This window comes from Hakea prostrata, chromosome 9, assembly GCF_041222555.1.
Source record: "Hakea prostrata isolate BN-2017 chromosome 9, UWA_Hpros_2, whole genome shotgun sequence".
NCBI classification, from domain to species: domain Eukaryota; kingdom Viridiplantae; phylum Streptophyta; class Magnoliopsida; order Proteales; family Proteaceae; genus Hakea; species Hakea prostrata.
Window position 1 is genome coordinate 60,692,562 of NC_142608.1, and position 17,265 is coordinate 60,709,826.

General features: G+C 37.3%; 2 protein-coding genes and 2 pseudogenes across 2 annotated transcripts; 3 read left to right on the plus strand and 1 right to left on the minus strand.

Moving 5' to 3' along the window:
- Nucleotides 1–2,042: 2,042 nt before the first annotated feature.
- Nucleotides 2,043–4,170, plus strand: LOC149005950 (flavonoid 3'-monooxygenase CYP75B137-like). The gene is made up of 2 exons (XM_089168908.1): nt 2,043–3,164; nt 3,317–4,170. Exons 1-2 carry the CDS (start codon nt 2,145–2,147, stop codon nt 3,941–3,943), a joined length of 1,647 nt encoding a protein of 548 aa, XP_089025034.1. The 5' UTR covers nt 2,043–2,144; the 3' UTR covers nt 3,944–4,170.
- Nucleotides 4,171–4,994: 824 nt separating this feature from the next.
- Nucleotides 4,995–10,429, minus strand: LOC149005951 (putative 12-oxophytodienoate reductase 11; annotated as a pseudogene).
- LOC149005952 (flavonoid 3'-monooxygenase CYP75B137-like) lies at nt 7,287–9,428 on the plus strand. The gene is made up of 2 exons (XM_089169061.1): nt 7,287–8,396; nt 8,538–9,428. Exons 1-2 carry the CDS (start codon nt 7,374–7,376, stop codon nt 9,162–9,164), a joined length of 1,650 nt encoding a protein of 549 aa, XP_089025187.1. The 5' UTR covers nt 7,287–7,373; the 3' UTR covers nt 9,165–9,428.
- Nucleotides 10,430–13,493: 3,064 nt separating the features above from the next.
- LOC149005953 (cytochrome P450 monooxygenase 76AD94-like) lies at nt 13,494–15,041 on the plus strand (annotated as a pseudogene).
- The last annotated feature ends 2,224 nt before the right edge of the window (nt 15,042–17,265 follow it).

The following is a 17,265-nucleotide window of genomic DNA, read 5'->3' on the forward strand; positions in this document are numbered from 1 at the left end:
GGTATTAATAAGAAATAGGCTTACTAAGTATTTCATGCAAGTTCATAATTATAGAATCACCATCATTAATCTAATAAATTACTTAATGCATACAGCCTAATTTTCCATGAAATTAGTAGATTCTGACTCATTAATTTTAGCCTAAGCTTCTTCAAACCCTAAAAACCTTATTACTAAAAGAGAATAACGGAGATATGGTTATTACCCTTTTTGGCGTGCAAATTTGTTATAAAATAAAGACAAGACATCGTAAATTAGGTTGAAACCTAACTGTGATAGGTCCCAATGTGTTCGACGTCAGATTAGCCATGTGCTATTCATTGTCACAAGGCAGTAATACGTACTCACAGCAAATGCCTTGTCCCTTCCTCTTCATGATAACAAATCTCTTAAAATCTGTAGTTATAATGAATTATTTGAGGTGGTCATTGCTAGAAAAAGAGACACAGGAGTTGGGGGAAGTCATTTAATTAGGTTTGCAATTTCCTTATAGCCATAGCAATTTAAATTTTAAGACTTAAATGACGCAATTGTTCTTATTTTGAGCATTAAATTTGTTATAAATAGAGACATGAGATTTTAAATTAGGTTAAAGTTCAATTGTAACCTAACTGGTTAGGTTAGGATGGGATAGTAATCAAACAAATCTGGTAATTGTAGACAGGTCTCTTCATAACAAAAGTGTAGTACAGATTTAATTGTTACCTAATTGGTCATATTGAGACTAGACAAAAACCTCTTTATTAATGATGGTATAGGAGTATGAAACCCCCAATTGGGACCATGTAATATCTGTGGTGAAAAAATGGATCTGGAAGAAGAATTTGTGCAGGGATTCAAAAGGATGTCAACTTAAAGGTTAGCTTCTCTCTTGCATTCTTTCAAATGGAAAATGCCAGCAAATGTAGAGCTTGATCTATCTGAAGAATTTGGGCTTCTGTTGAAGAAAAGAACACCACTTGTCATCATCCCAACTCCAGGATTACCTAAAGTAGAGTTCTGCAATCTATGAAAAGAACATCATTATGAAGCAGGGTAGCCGTTCTAGCATCCTGACTGGTAAGTTCTGCCAAAATATCCTTATCAACAAAGATATGTAGACAACAACCCTAATTAACTTTCTTTGAGACAACTACACTTACCCACCACTAGTGCCTCTCTCCCTCTCTCTCTCTCTCTCTCTCTCTTCATGGCAACAAATTCTTAGAATCTGAACCATTTATGAATTATTGAGATAGTCATGTATCAGACAGAGACAGAGAAAGAGAAGAGGGAACATGTGGATGTGGTGCACATGAATTTTAAACTGCAAGTTTCATGTAACCATATGCCACCTATAATGGAAGCCTAACTACTCATTAGTTGCAGTGATTGATGAATCTCATAATGATCTTCAAGTGCATGAAATAGATGAAATTGTGAAAACCCACTCCCTCTGTTAGGATTGATGAAAGTAATGAAATATGAAGGTATGCAACCAGTGGCTGATCGTCAAGATATAATCATTACAGTAAAGATTGTGGGGGTACAACTATTTGTTGCATGTCGAACATTTAAATGTATGAGTTGAATTATTTCATATAAAGATCGAAAGAAACAACCACGAGCATCCATGTAACAATGACAGCTGAACCAGTACCCTGTTAGCAGTTAATATTCATGCCACCACTGAGGAGTGAGAGGTTGATTCCAAACCAACTCAATCATGTATACTCAGTTTCAAGCTTATAAGTGATGACCAGGGCAATTCAAAGAGCAACTTAAAAAGCATGAACCTGGTGACAAAGGCTTCCACACAAACAGAGTTCAAGGGGGAGGCCTGTAAAACTTTCTGGTTGGCTTTTCCTGATTTTGGTTTTTGGTAGATTTACTTGTTTTCTATGTTATGCAACACTTCTACCCCCATACCCCCCCCCCCCCCCCCCCCAAAAAAAAAATATATATATATATATATATATATATCCACCACAAGTTGTGTCTCACCCACAATGGCCACAAATCTCAAAATATCTGAAGCTTTAATGAGACACCATTTGAGATAATCATATACTCTCTAGTGAGACACTCTCTTGAGCTATAAAAGAGGGAGAAATAGAGAGAGGACTCATATAGCTTCATCATAACTATTGAAGTTTATTGTAACCATGGCATCCCTTCCTGTTGGTGAAATTCTCAGTTTTCTTTGTGATGGCTGGTCATGGTGGTGGCAGTCAAACAGTACTGAAGCAGATGGAGAAGACTTCACAATCCAAGTAAGTGTTACACTTTCAGTGATTATACTTGCAATCATTACTTACAGATTGCTTTCAAAAAGAGCAACCGCAACAAAGGGGGACTCGTTACCTTTTCCACCAGGACCAAGAGGTTTGCCTTTGGTTGGGAATCTCCCTTTCCTTAAACCTGATCTCCATAGATACTTCTCTGAACTTTCTGAAACCTATGGTCCTATCTTCAGACTTCAATTAGGTAACAAGAAATGTGTTGTAGTAAGTTCATCTTCCTTAGCTAAAGAGATCTTAAGAGACCATGATGCAATTTTTGCCAATCACAATCCACCCATTGCAGCTCTAGTCATTACATATGGTGGTAACGACATTTTATGGAATCCCCATGGCCCAGAGTGGCGTATGATGCGTAAGGTACTCGTTCGAGAGATGATGAGTAAAATGAGTCTTGATGTCTCTTACAATCTTCGCAAGCAAGAGATTCAAAAAATGCAGAGAGAAATTTATTCTAAGATCAGCACACCAATTGACATTGGTAATCTTATTTTTGTAACCTTGCTTGATATGATTATGAACATGTTATGGGGAGGAGCAATAAAGAGTGAAGAAAAGGCCAGAGTTGGGGTAGAGTTTCGCAAAATGATAGGCGAACTGGTTGTTCTACTTGGTAAGACCAATGTTTCAGATTTGTTTCCCATCCTTGCTAGCTTTGATTTACAAGGGATTGAAAGAAAATCTAAGGAGGTGGTGTTGTGGGCTGATTCAATCTTGGATAAAGTAATCAATGAACGTCTTAAAATGGAAGCACAGCAAGAGAAGAAGCCATCGAAAGATGATCTTGGGAGCAGAGATATTTTGGAAATTCTCTTGGAGCTTAATAAGAAACAAGGAGATGGTAAAGATGTATTAAGCATGAAGCAACTTAAGGCGTTGTTACTGGTAATCATCCTTTTATATCTAAGAGTAGATCATGCTCTAATTGAAAATTTCATATCTTGGTTTTGTTGCTCATACTAGTTAGATTAAATTAATTTGCATCTCATGATTGTGTACCAAACTAATTTTGTTTAGATCTATAATTTTGTTGATAGGATGTTGTTGCTGCTGGAACAGACACCACAACCACTACATTAGAATGGACTGTTGCAGAGATGATGCAGAATCCATGCATGATGAGGAAAGCACAAGAAGAATTAGAACAAGTAGTTGGATTGAGTAACACAGTGGAGGAGTCCCACATATCAAAGTTGCCATATTTGAATGCAGTGATCAAAGAAACTCTTAGGTTGCACCCAGTGCTCCCACTCTTGATCCCACACAGCCCAAGCCAATCATGCACTGTCGGTCAGTTTACTATTCCTAAGGGTGCTAATGTGTTTTTAAATATTTGGAAAATTCACAGGGATACTGAGGCATGGAAAAGTCCTTCAGAGTTCCTCCCAGAGAGGTTCTTGAGAGATGAAAATGAATATGATTATATGGGCAATAACTTCAGTTATCTTCCTTTTGGATCTGGAAGAAGAATTTGTGCAGGGATTTTCTTAGCAGAGAGGCTGTCAACTTATATGTTAGCTTCTCTCTTGCATTCCTTCGAGTGGAAATTACCAGAAAATGTAGAGCTTGATCTATCAGAAGAATTCGGACTCATGTTGAAGAAAAGGAAACCACTTCTTATCATCCCAACTCCAAGACTATCTAATGCAGAGCTCTACAATTGATAAAGAAGGATTTGTAAACTATCTACTGAAGGAAGTAGGGCTGCTCTACCATCCTGTCATGTAAGTTGTACCATGATTTGTCTAATAACGTTCTTCGCAGTGACAATTCCATAAGGCTATAACAATTCCAATCATTCAGTGCATCTTTTAGAGGTTCAAAGTGGTCTTTTCTTGTTTTTCCTTGTAAGAGAAATGTATTGTAATGATATTTACATGTGACTCTAGAGAAATGTCACTGAATGAGTAAAGATAGTATTAAAATAGAGTGAAGACTCCGTCTATCTACCAAAAGAATAAGAAAATGAGGAAAGATAGTATTAAAATCAGAGGATTGCCTCTAAAATGTTCATAGTTGTCTTCTCAGTTGAACAGGAACAGACCGGTGGCCCGAGGCGGCACCACTGTAGAATGTGAAACAAAGAGTCAAAGATGTCATCAAAGGTTTCAAACCTTGAAATCAGTCATAGACATCCTGAATCAGTTCAGAAATCAGTTGACGATGTCATAAAATGTTCCAGATCATTAGGAAACCAGTCCCTGAAATTGGTCGAGATGTCACAAAATGTTTCTTTTTTCTTTTTGGACGAACAGGTACTTATACTAGGCTCTCCAGATAAAGTCTAGAAGCATTAAAGATGGATCTACAGTGAAGGGGGAGAGGGGGGGAGACAACCACCAGACTCTAGAAAGTTTAAACTTTTTTGAACACCTAGTTAGATAGTCTGCATGCAACTAACTTTGAGTTGCTGCCAATTGATTCTGTGTGGTCTCCAAAGATTGAGATTGAGTATCACATAATAAAGAAGAAAAGCAAATCTTAAAATTAGATAAAGAAGGAAGAGTTCCTCGAAAAACTTATGACTTTTGGTTCTTCCAATGAGCCAGCAAACTGCACTCCAAGTGGAGTGTACAAGTTCTAGACTTCCCAAAGAATGGAAATCATCACAGTACTCATAATTGCTCATCATTTCAAAATCACCACTTAATCAGACACTTCCCATCTTCAAATTACACAAGGATTCAAATAAGAAAAAGATGAAACAAGTGATATTTATGTTGCAGATTCAAGAAATGGGTAGTCAGTATATCCAAGAACAGGATCTTTTGATATGTAGAAGGTCTCCTTACTGTACATATTAAGGGGAGCTTCAAGCTCAAACCTCTTTGGCAATATGGATTAGCCAGAAACCATCAGCCATAAGCCACAAGATCAAATTTTCTTTTAGAAATGGCTTCGTTGCCTTCTTCCCTATCATAGTCACCAGCAATGATGGAAGTACCTTCGAAAGTTTCCCTCAGGCTTTTGCGTGCCTTTTCTCATCTGTGGCTCAACCATGTGATGTGGATGTACGTACGGTATCTCAAACTGGTTAAGGGATTCAGCCATGTAAAGCCCCAAACGAAGAGGCATAAGCATATGAATCTGAATAGGCAAGGGAAGTTTATAAACCAACCAGGGAAGTAGGTGAAGCTTCTGGGTTTGAGTCTCCAGCCCCCAATTTCATCAACAAAAGGTCAGAGCGTAATTCCAAGTTTATCACTTTCCAATCTCATCACTGACTGCCTCAACTACTTTAGGAGGGAAGCGATTACGATTTTCTGAGTTCCCACCATATTTTGATCATTGACTTCATCTTTCAGGAATTGCTCAAGGAGGTACCCCATGAGCTCCAAGGATCTCAATATATTCCATCAAAACCTGCTCTCATAGCATTTCTTGCAGCAACTCTGAAATCATTGACAATTTGAGGGACTTCATCTGTATCCAACCGCCTCGGAGATGTGAAACTGTTCCATTCCGTCGCTACTGGTGCGACGTATGGGCTTCAATGCTTTGTCTATGGCTGGTACTGGAGCTTGTCCATTTGGCTGATAACCATTTTAGTAATGATTGTGGTGATTGGATGTTGAGCATTTAAATGTATAAGAAAAAAAAATTTGGGTAAGATAAAGAAAAATTATTTGATATAGAGATTGAAGGGGAACAGCCACGAGGAATAAATGTAACAATATTCTGCCCTTTTGGGCTTAAGTATGCATGATTGGATTTACTTATAAACACTTCAAATATAAACACGCAAAATAATTAAAAACGGTAGATATAATTTGGAGCACATTATGTTGGCTCATATGAAAAGCTTGAAATGAATTCGTTTTTTATGTGAAACAATCATCTTTAAAATGAATAATGAATTGTTTTTGGGCATTATATAATGAAGTGTAATATGTAAATTTAAATATTTCTAGTGAAGATCTGGCCTCACAATGTCTAGTTCCAACTCACTAAATGTTGACTAACATTTTCTTGTCTAGGTCGTTGTTGTATTGTTTGGGATTGACATGGAGATTTTCTAATAGCAAAGGTACATTTTGGACTTAGCATGTCAGCCGTTGAATTGGAATTAGAGTTTAGAAGGGATAAGGGAAAATATCTTGATGGCACAATCACTTCACATTGTCGAGGGATTTTTATTTGTAGCAACTACAAAGGTGCAATCAAGGCCCTCAATAGTCGGAGTCACTCCTTTACATTGGATTGCTACTGTATTGTTGATGAAATTATGAAGCTTATGATTCATTTTGAGTATGTATTTTTTGCTTTTACTGGTATGCAGATTTTATTGCTTGTGGGGATAAAATTTTGAATCTCTCTAGAATTTGGTGGAGTTGCCCCCCTCTCGGTATTTAATGTTAAAAAACTCTTTCAACGCCCCCAGCGATTTCCACCTGGAGAGCTTTATATAATTTTGTTTTTGAACGAAGAAAAAAAAATGTAACAATATTGACAGCTGAACCAAACCAATTCAGTCATCTAGACTCACCTTCAAATTTATAAGCAATGATCGTGGCAATTTAAATAGTAACTTAAAATGGACAAACTTTGGTGCCAAAAGTTTTCCCATAAGTAGAGTCCCAAGAAGGCAATTTTCTAACACAATCTTATCCCATGATTTTTTTTGGGTAAAGAGTAACTTATATTACATAATTACCATTACTTTGAGCTGCACGCCTATAAAATTAAAAATGCATTTATGGGATTGTAAAGTAGAAAAAGAATTAGTTGAACTGAAGCATAACTTCACTGTTGCACAATTAATGCACAGCACGATGTTGTGAATGGTCGAGATCAAAATCTCGCTCTATCTTGATCATTCGCTGTATTCACCACACACCCAAGCAATTTCCGTTGAACTAGGTGGCTTTTTCTGTTTTTCTTTCTTGGCGGCTGTGCTGTTTTTTACTTTAGGCGACACTTGTCCACCACAAGTTCCGTCTGTATCCCTTGATGGCCACAGGTCTCAAAATATCTGAAGCTTGATGAGACATTATTTGAGATGGTTTTATTCACACTATCAAAAGCTAGAAAAGAGAGAAATATTGAGAGAGGACTTACATGGCTTTATCATAACTTCTGAAGTTTCTTGTAACCATGGCATCCATCCCTGTAGGTGAAATTCAAAGTTTTCTCTGTGATGGCTGGTCATGGTGGTGGCAATCAACAAGTGCTGAAGCAGATGGCAAAGACTTCATCATCCAGGTAATCATTACACTTTCAGTGATTACACTTGTATTCACTACTTACAGACTGCTTTCAAAGAGAGCAACCACAACAAAGGGGGACTTGTTGCCTTTTCCACCAGGACCAAGAGGCTTGCCTTTGGTTGGAAATCTCCCTTTCCTTAAACCTGATCTCCATAGATACTTCTCTGAAATTTCTGAAACCTATGGTCCTATCTTCCGACTTCAATTAGGTAACAAAAAATGTGTTGTAGTCAGCTCATCTTCCTTGGCTAAAGAGATCTTAAAAGACCATGATGCAATTTTTGCCAATCACAACCCACCCATTGCAGCACTAGTCATTGCATATGGTGGTAATGACATCTTATGGAATCCCCATGGCCCAGAGTGGCGTATGATGCGTAAGGTACTCATTCGAGAGATGATGAGTAAAACGAGTCTTGATGTTTCTTACAATCTTCGCAAGCAAGAGATTCAAAAAATGCATAGAGAAGTTTATTCTAAGATCGGCACACCAATTGACATTGGTAATCTTATTTTTGTAACCTTGCTTGATATGATTATGAACATGTTATGGGGAGGAGGAATAAAGAGTGAAGAAAAGGACAGAGTTGGGGTAGAGTTTCGCAAAATGATAGGCGAACTGGTTGTTCTACTTGGTAAGACCAATGTTTCAGATTTGTTTCCTATACTTGCTAGATTTGATTTACAAGGGATTGAAAGAAAAGCTAAGGAGGTGATGTTGTGGGTTGATTCAATCTTGGATAAAGTAATCAATGAACGTCTTAAAATGGAAGCACAGCAAGAAGAGAAGAAGCCATCGAAAGATGATCTTGGGAGCAGAGATTTTTTGGAAATTATTTTGGAGCTTAATAAGAAACAAGGAGATGGTAAAGAAGTATTAAGCATGAAGCAACTTAAGGCCTTGTTACTGGTAATCATCCTTTCATATCTTAGCTCTAATTGAAAATTTCATATCTGGTTTTGTTGCTCCATACTAGTTAGATTAGATTAATTTGCATCTCATGATTGTGTACAAAACTAATTTTGTTTGGATCTATAATTTTGTTGATAGGACATTGTTTCTGCTGGAACAGACACCACTACCACTACATTAGAATGGACTGTTGCAGAGATGATGCAGAATCCATGCATGATGAGGAAAGCACAAGAAGAATTAGAACAAGTAGTTGGATTGAGTAACACAGTGGAAGAGTCCCACTTATCAAAGTTGCCATATTTGAATGCAGTGATCAAAGAAACTCTTAGGTTGCACCCAGTGCTCCCACTCTTGATCCCACACAGCCCAAGCCAATCATGCACTGTCGGTCAGTTTACTATTCCTAAGGGTGCCAATGTGTTTTTAAATATTTGGAAAATACACAGGGATACTGAGGCATGGAAAAGTCCTTCAGAGTTCCTCCCAGAGAGGTTCTTGAGAGATGAAAATGAATATGATTATATGGGCAATAACTTCAGTTATCTTCCTTTTGGATCTGGAAGAAGAATTTGTGCAGGGATTTCCTTAGCAGAGAGGATGTCAACTTATATGTTAGCTTCTCTCTTGCATTCCTTTGAGTGGAAATTGCCAGAAAATGTGGAGCTCGATCTATCAGAAGAATTTGGACTCATGTTGAAGAAAAGAAAACCACTTGTTATCATCCCAACCCCAAGACTATCTAATGCAGAGCTCTACAATTGATAAAGAAGGATTTGTAAACTATTCTACTGAAGGAAGAAGGGCTGTCCTATCCTCCTGTCATGTAAGTTCTACCATGATTTATCTAATAATGTTCTTCCATAAGGCTATAACAATTTAAGTCGTTCAGTGCATCATTTAGAGGTTCAAAGTTGTCTTTTCATGTTTTTCCTTGGAAGTGAAATGTATTGTAATGATCCCTACATGTGATTCTATACAATAAATGAAATTCAATGAAATGTCTCTGGAGTTATATTTGTATATTTACTAGAGGAAAGGCAATATTATATCCAATGTGGAATAACTAATCTGACTCATAATTCTTGTTTCTGCTGTTGCACATGAAGATGAAGGTTACTGGTTTCATCTATTATGAGATTGCAGGACTGTTTAATTGCATAAGCATGGGACCTCTGAAGTTTTAAATTAAAAAAAGAAACATTTTATGTTAAAAAAAATTACATAAATAAAACATTTCCACAAAAGTTAGATAGAGAAGAACAGGAAGGTTTCGAGTTGTGTTGTTCTGCTTCTTCCTTGCTGATGCTTCGCTTATGAGAATTGTGAAACTAAATTTGAAAGTAACTCAATTGTTGACGTTTTTGTCTTCTAAAAAGAGTAACAGACCAAACAGAGAGTAACAAATACAGGGTAGACTCCATCTATCTACCAAAAGAATAAGAAAACGAAGAAAGATATTAGTAAAATCAGAGGATTGCTTCTAAAATGTTCATAGTTGTCTTCTCAGTTGACAGGAACAGGCCGGAGGCCCGAGGCAGCACCACTGCAGAATGTGAAACAAAGAGTCAAAGATGTCATCGAAGGTTTCAAACGTCGAAATCAGTCATAGACATCCTGAATCAGTTCAGAAATCAGTTGAAGATGTCATAAAATGTTCCAGATCATGAGAAAACCAGTCCCTGAAATTGGTCGAAGATGATAGAAGAAGATGCCACCCTTTTCATGGACAGCATCAATTATAGGCTTCCAAGTTTCAATTTGTTCATCTGTCCAAATACGAGGTGTATCTGGGTAGTACCCAAGTGGAGTGTCTGAAACGCCTGTGGCTTCACTGATGAGAAATCCTCCCTTAGTAGTCTTTTGAGAATAATTCAGAATAGCATGAGGTTGAGGAACATGGTTGAATGATCTCTGTCTTGTCAAAGGTGCCAAAACTACTCTCTGAGAAAGATAAAACTTTCCCACATTGGTAATGGAGTGAGAAGAGGGATAGCAATTGCTGCTTCACCTTCTTTGAGTTCATCCATTTTGTCTCCTCTTTGGTGTGGATAATTTCTTGAACCCAGTTGGGTATTTATAAGAAATAGGCTTACTAAGTATTTCATGCAAGTTCATAATTATAGAATCATCATCATTCTAATAAATTACCTAATGCATACAGCCTAAGGTCGATTAAAGAAAGATTAAAGAATGGCCTTTGAAATTTTCCATGAAATTAGTAGGTTCTGACTCATTAATTTTAGCCTAAGCTTCTTCAAACCCTTAAAACCTTATTGCTAAATGAGAATAACAGAGATATGGTTATTACCCTTTTTGGCCTGCAAATTTGTTAAACTAACTTTGATAGGTCACAATGTGTTCGACAGATTAGCCGTGTGCTATTCATTGTCACAAGGCAGCAATACACTTACTCAGGGAAAATGCCTTGTCCCTCTCTCTTCATGTAACAAATCTCTTAAATCTGTAATTATAATGAATTATTTGAGGTGGTCATTGCCAGAAAAAGACACAGAGGAGTTGGGGGAAGTCATTTAATTGGGTTTGCAATCTCCTTATAGCCATAGCAATTTAAATTTTTAGACTTGAATGACGCAATTGTTTTAATGTGGATGCAGCTCTAAGTGAGGGTGGAAGTGGGTTCCCCTTTCATTGGAAAACCCATCATAGGGGTTCATCCCTCTTTTTGCTCCCGATGGGCGGATCGGCTTGTTTTGCTCTGGCTATGTCCTGACGTCCGCGCTTGTGCCCGCGTTCCAGTGGACATTCAAAACTTAGTCTGGGATGTGGTGAATCTTTCCTCTAGAATTCCAAATATTTCTTTTTTTCATATTAAAAGGGAGTGTAATGCTGTAGCAGACTTCCTTGCTGGTAAGGCTGTGTCCGTAGCGTGCTGGACTCTTTGGCCTATGTTAGATCCTGGGTTTCTTGATCTTTGTAATCTGGATGCCTTGCGTGGGTCACGCGTTAATATATAGACCCTTTTCTACCAAAAAAAAAGAATGACGCAATTGTTTTTATTTCAAATCTGGACCAAGTTTTGGAGAGTTTGTTATTTTTACCCCACATTATGTGGGGACCACATCTAAATATAATATAACCATTCAAAAGTGAGACCCCCATTGGGTCCCACATGAGCTCCACATAATATCTGTGGTGAAAAAATGGATATGATTACATGGGCAATAACTTCACTTATCTTTCTTTTTGGATCTGGAAGAAGAATTTGTGCAGGGATTCAAAGGATGTCAACTTAAACGTTAGCTTTTCTCTTGCATTCTTTCAAATGGAAAATGCCAGCAAATGTAGAGCTTGATCTATCCGAAGAATTTGGGCTTCTGTTGAAGAAAAGAACACCACTTGTCATCATCCCAATTCCAGGATTACCTAATGTAGAGTTCTGCAATCCATGAAAAGAACATGTTTCATTGTTGCTACCTTATTTTATGAAGCAGGGCAGCCGTTCTAGCATCCTGACTGGTAAATTTTGCCAAAATATCCTTATCAACAAAGATGCGTAGACAACAACCCTATTTAACTTTCTTTGAGACAACTACACTTACCCACTACTAGTGCCTCTCTCTCTCTCTCTCTCTCTCTCTTCATGGCAACAAACTCTTAGAATCTGAACCATTCATGAAATATTGAGATAGTCATGTATCAGAGAGAGAGAGAGGAGGAAATATGTGGTGCACATGAATTTTAAACTGCAAGTTTCATGTAACCATATGCCACCTATAATGGAGGCATAAGTGCATAACTACTTATTAGTTGCACTGATTGATGAATCTCATAATGATCTTCAAGTGCATGAAATAGATGAAATTGTGAAAACCTATTCCCCCTGTTAGGATTGATGAAAGTAATGAAATATAAAGGAATGCAAATAGTGGCTGATCGTCAAGATATAATCATTACAGTAAAGATTGTGGTGGTATAACCATTTGTTGCATGTCAAGCATTTAAATGTATGAGTTGAATTATTTCATATAAAGATCGAAAGAAACAACCACAAGCAATCAATGTAACAATGACAGCTGAACCAGTACCCTGTTATCAGTTAATATTCATGCCACACTGAGGAGTGAGAGGTTGATTCCAAACCAACTCAATCATGCATACTCAGTGTCAAGCTTATAAGTTATGACAAGGGTAATTCAAAGAGTAACTTAAAAAGCACGAACCTGGTGCCAAAGGCTTCCACACAAACAGAGTCCAAGGGGGAGGGTAATTTTCCTAAGCAGCCTTACCCCATAATTTTTGCTGGTTAAAGAGTAACTTATATGACAAAATTACCCTTATTTTGAGCTGCAAGCCTGTCAAAATTGACTATGCATTTATGGGACTGTAAGGCTTTTCCTGTTTTTGGTAGATTTACTTGTTTTCTATGTTATGCAACACTGCTACCCCCCACCCCCAAAAAAAAACATATATCCACCACAAGTTCTCTCACCCTCGATGGCCACAAATCTCAAAATTTCTGAGGCTTTAATGAGACACTATTTGAGATAGTCATATACTCTCTAGTGAGCCACTATCTGGAGCTATAAAAGAGAGAGAAATTGAGAGAGGACTTATATAGCTTCATAACTATTGAAGTTTCTGGTAACCATGGCATCCCTTCCTGTTGGTGAAATTCTCAGTTTTCTTCGTGATGGCTGGTCATGGTGGTGGCAGTCAAACAGTACTGAAGCAGATGGCGAAGACTTCATCATCCAAGTAATCATTACACTTTCAGTGATTATACTTGCAATCATTACTTACAGATTGTTTTCAAAAAGAGCAACCACAACAAAGGGGGGCTTGTTACCTTTTCCACCAGGACCAAGAGGTTTGCCTTTGGTTGGGAATCTCCCTTTCCTTAAACCTGATCTCCATAGATACTTCTCTGAACTTTCTGAAACCTATGGTCCTATCTTCAGACTTTAATTAAGTAAGAAAAAATGTGTTGTAGTCAGTTCATCTTCCTTGGCTCAAGAGATCTTAAAAGACCATGATGCAATTTTTGCCAATCACAACCCACCCATTGCAGCACTAGTCATTGCATATGGTGGTAACAACATCTTATGGAATCCCCATGGCCCAGAGTGGCGTATGATGCGTAAGGTACTTGTTCAAAAGATGATGAATAAAACGAGTCCTGATGTCTCTTACAATCTTCGCAGGCAAGAGATTCAAAAAATGCAGAAAGAAGTTTATCCTAAAATTGCCACACCAATTGACATTGGTAATCTTGCTTTTGTAACCTTACTTGATATGATTATGAACATGTTATGGGGAGGAGCAATAAAGAGAGAATAAAAGGTCAGAGTTGGGGTAGAGTTTCAGAAAATGATAGGCGAATTAGTTGTTCTACTTGGCAAGACCAATGTTTCAGATTTATTTCCCATCCTTGCTAGCTTTGATTTTCAAGGGATTGAAAGAAAAGCTAAAAATCAAAGCTAAGGAGGTGGCGTTGTGGGCTGATTCAATCTTGGATAAAGTAATAAATGAGCGTCTTAAAATGGAAGCATTGCAAGAGAAGAAGCCCTCGAGAGATGATCTGATGAGCAGAGACATTTTAGAAATTCTCTTGGAGCTTAGTAAGAAACAAGGAGATGGTAAAGAAGCATTAAGCATGAAGCAACTTAAGGCCTTGTTATTGATAATCATCCTTCCATATCCTAGTATTGATCATTTTTATATGCAACTTAAGGCCTCGCTATTGATAATCATCCTTTCATATCTTAGTATTGTTCATTTTTATAAGCAATTTAAGGCCTTGTTATTGGTAATCATCCTTTCATGTCTTAGAATTGACCACACTCTGATTTAAAATTTTCAGTCTATGACTGATTCAAGGCCTAGTCTCAGCATAGGAATTTCAAAAGGGTGAGCCCTTTAGCAACAGTAAGCTTTCTTCATTAATTGCGATCTACTGGTTGTGGGTTTGTTGCTCCATACTAGTTATCAGATTAATTTGCATCTCTCGATTATGTACAAAACTAATGTGGATTAGATCTATATTTTGTTAATAGAACGTCATTACTGCTGGGACAGACACCACATCCACTACATTAGAGTGGACTTTTGCAGAGATGATGCAGAATCCTTGCATGATGAGAAAAGCACAAGAAGAATTAGAACAAGTAGTTGGATTGATAACACAGTGGAAGAGTCCCACATATCAAAATTGCCATATTTGAATGCAGTGATCAAAGAAACTCTTAGGTTGCACCCAGTGCTCCCACTCTTGATCCCACACAACCCAAGTCAATCTTGCAATCTTGGTCAGTTTACCATTCCTAAGGGTGCTAATGTGTTTTTAAATATTTGGAAAATACACAGGGATCCTGAGGCATGGAAAAATCCTTCAGAGTTCCTCCCAGAGAGGTTCTTAAGAGATAAAAATGAATATGATTGTATGGGCAATAACTTTAGTTATCTTCCTTTTGGATCTGGAAGAAGAGTTTGTGCAGGGATTCCCTTGGCAGAAAGGATGTCAACCTATATGTTAGCTTGTCTCTTGCATTCCTTTGAGTGGAAATTGCCAAAAATGTGGAGCTTGATCTATCAGAAGAATTTGGACTCATGTTGAAGAAAAGAAAACCACTTGTTATCATCCCAACTCCAAGACTATCTAATGCAGAGCTTTACAATTGATAAAGAAGGATTTGTAACTATCCTATTGAAGGAAGAAGGGCTGTTCTATCATCCTGTCATGTAAGTTCTACCATGGTTTATCTAAGTGGTGATTCCATAAGGCTTATAAAAATTTCAGTGCATCTTTTAGAGGTTCAAAGTGGTATTTTCATGTTTTTACCTAGAAGAGAAATGTCTAGTAGTGATTCCCACATGAGATTTTATACGATAAATGATATTCAATGACATGTCTCTGGACTTATGTTTACTAGAAAAAAGGAGCTATTATATTCAGTGTGGATTAATTAATCTGATTCATAATTCTGGTTTCTGCTGCTGCAGATGAATATGAAGGTTACTGCTTTTCATCTATTATGAATTTGCAGGACAGTTTAATTGCATAAGCATGGAACCTCTGAAGTGGTTCATTCTTTTGTGTCTATGTTTTTGTCTGATTTAAAACAAGAACCACCCTACTTGATAAGTACATAAATGAGATACAAAGTTTTCCTATTGTTTCATGGTTCCTGCACCATGCATGGAGATGCTCACCATCATTGAACATCTAAAGGCTTACCTCCTCACTTTCCAATGATGTGAGACTAAAGAGTTCCACAGACGAAAATCAAATAAGGAAAAAGGAAAGAAATACTTTATATCAAAGATAACATTACATAAATAAGTTTTAAACATTTCAACAAACAATTAGATAAAAGAAAATGAAGACTTCGAGTTGTGTTGTTCTGCTTCTTTCTTGCTGATGCTTCGCAAGAAAGTAACTCAATTGTTGGCGTATTTGTCTTCTAGCAGAGAGTAACAATTACAAGAAAAACTTCATCTATCTACCATAAGAATAAGAAAAGGAAGAAAGATAGTAGTAAAATCAAAAATTATTAACTCTAAAATGTTCATAGTTGTCTTCTCAGTTGATAGAACAGGTCAGAGGCCGGAGACCGGTGGCGGCACCACAGCAGAACACCGGAACGAAGAGTCAAAGACGTCGCCAAAGGTTTCAAACCCCGAAATCAGACATAGACAACCTGAACGGTTCAGAAATCGATCGAAGATGTCACGAAATTTTCAGATTACGAGGAAATCAGTGCCTGAAATCGGTCGAAAATGTCACAAAATGTTTCAGACCTGAGAGAAGATCAGTCAGAGTGATGAAAACCCAAACAAAAAAAAATATCATTTTTTTCTTAGATTTTGTAAAAAAAAAAAAACCCTGCTTGATAGTTCTTCAATTCACTGATCCAATTCCCAAAAATAATTTCATTGTTTCCCTTAAATGTCTATACTTTCTAAACGGTATCAAGCATCTAAAATTTGCTTTTTACGAGTTTCTTATGTTTTATTGTATGTATATTGGGATAATAATAGACTTGGGTTTAGTCAAATTGTCTCGGGGCTAGGGACTAAGTCCCGCCTATATTAATGATGTAAAAGCTCTCTTAAAAATATAGTTTTACCAAAAAAAAAAACTCTCCTGAAAATGTAGTCAAAGTTGCTATGAGATGGTCCGGATGAACTTTAGATCGCCCAACAAAGAATAAACTCTAAGCTAATCCTAATCCCTAAGTCCGTGTTGTTGGTCCAAGATTTAAAGACCAAGATGTAATTTTTGCCAATCACAACCCACCCATTGCAGCCTTGGTCATTATATATGGTGGTAAAGACATCTTATGGAATTCCCATGGTTGGAGTGTCGGTTGATGCGTAAGGTACTCGTTCGAGAGATGACTAGTAATACAAGTCTTGATGTCTCTTACAATCTTCGCAGGCTGGAGATTTAAAAGATGTAGAGATAAATTTATTCTAGGATTGACATTGGTAATCTTATTTTTAAAACCTTGGTTGATATGCTTATGAACATGTAATGGGGAGGAGCAATAAAGAGTGAAGAAAACGTCAGAGTCCTTTAGAGTTCTTCCAAGAGAGGTTCTTAAGAGATAAAAATGAAAATGATTATATGGGCAATAACTTTTGTTATCTTCCTTTTGGATATGGAAGAAGAATTTGTGCAAGGATTCCCTTAGCATAAAGGGTGTGTAGCTTCTCTCTTGCATTCCTTTGCGTGGAAATTGCTAGAAAATGTAGAGCTTGATCTATTAGAAGAATTTGGACTCATGTTGAAAAAAAGAAAACCACTTCTTATCATCCCAACTCCAAGTAAGGCTGTCAATCGATACGGTTTCGGTAATTCGGTACGGTACCAACTTTGAATACCAAAAACCAGAACCTTACC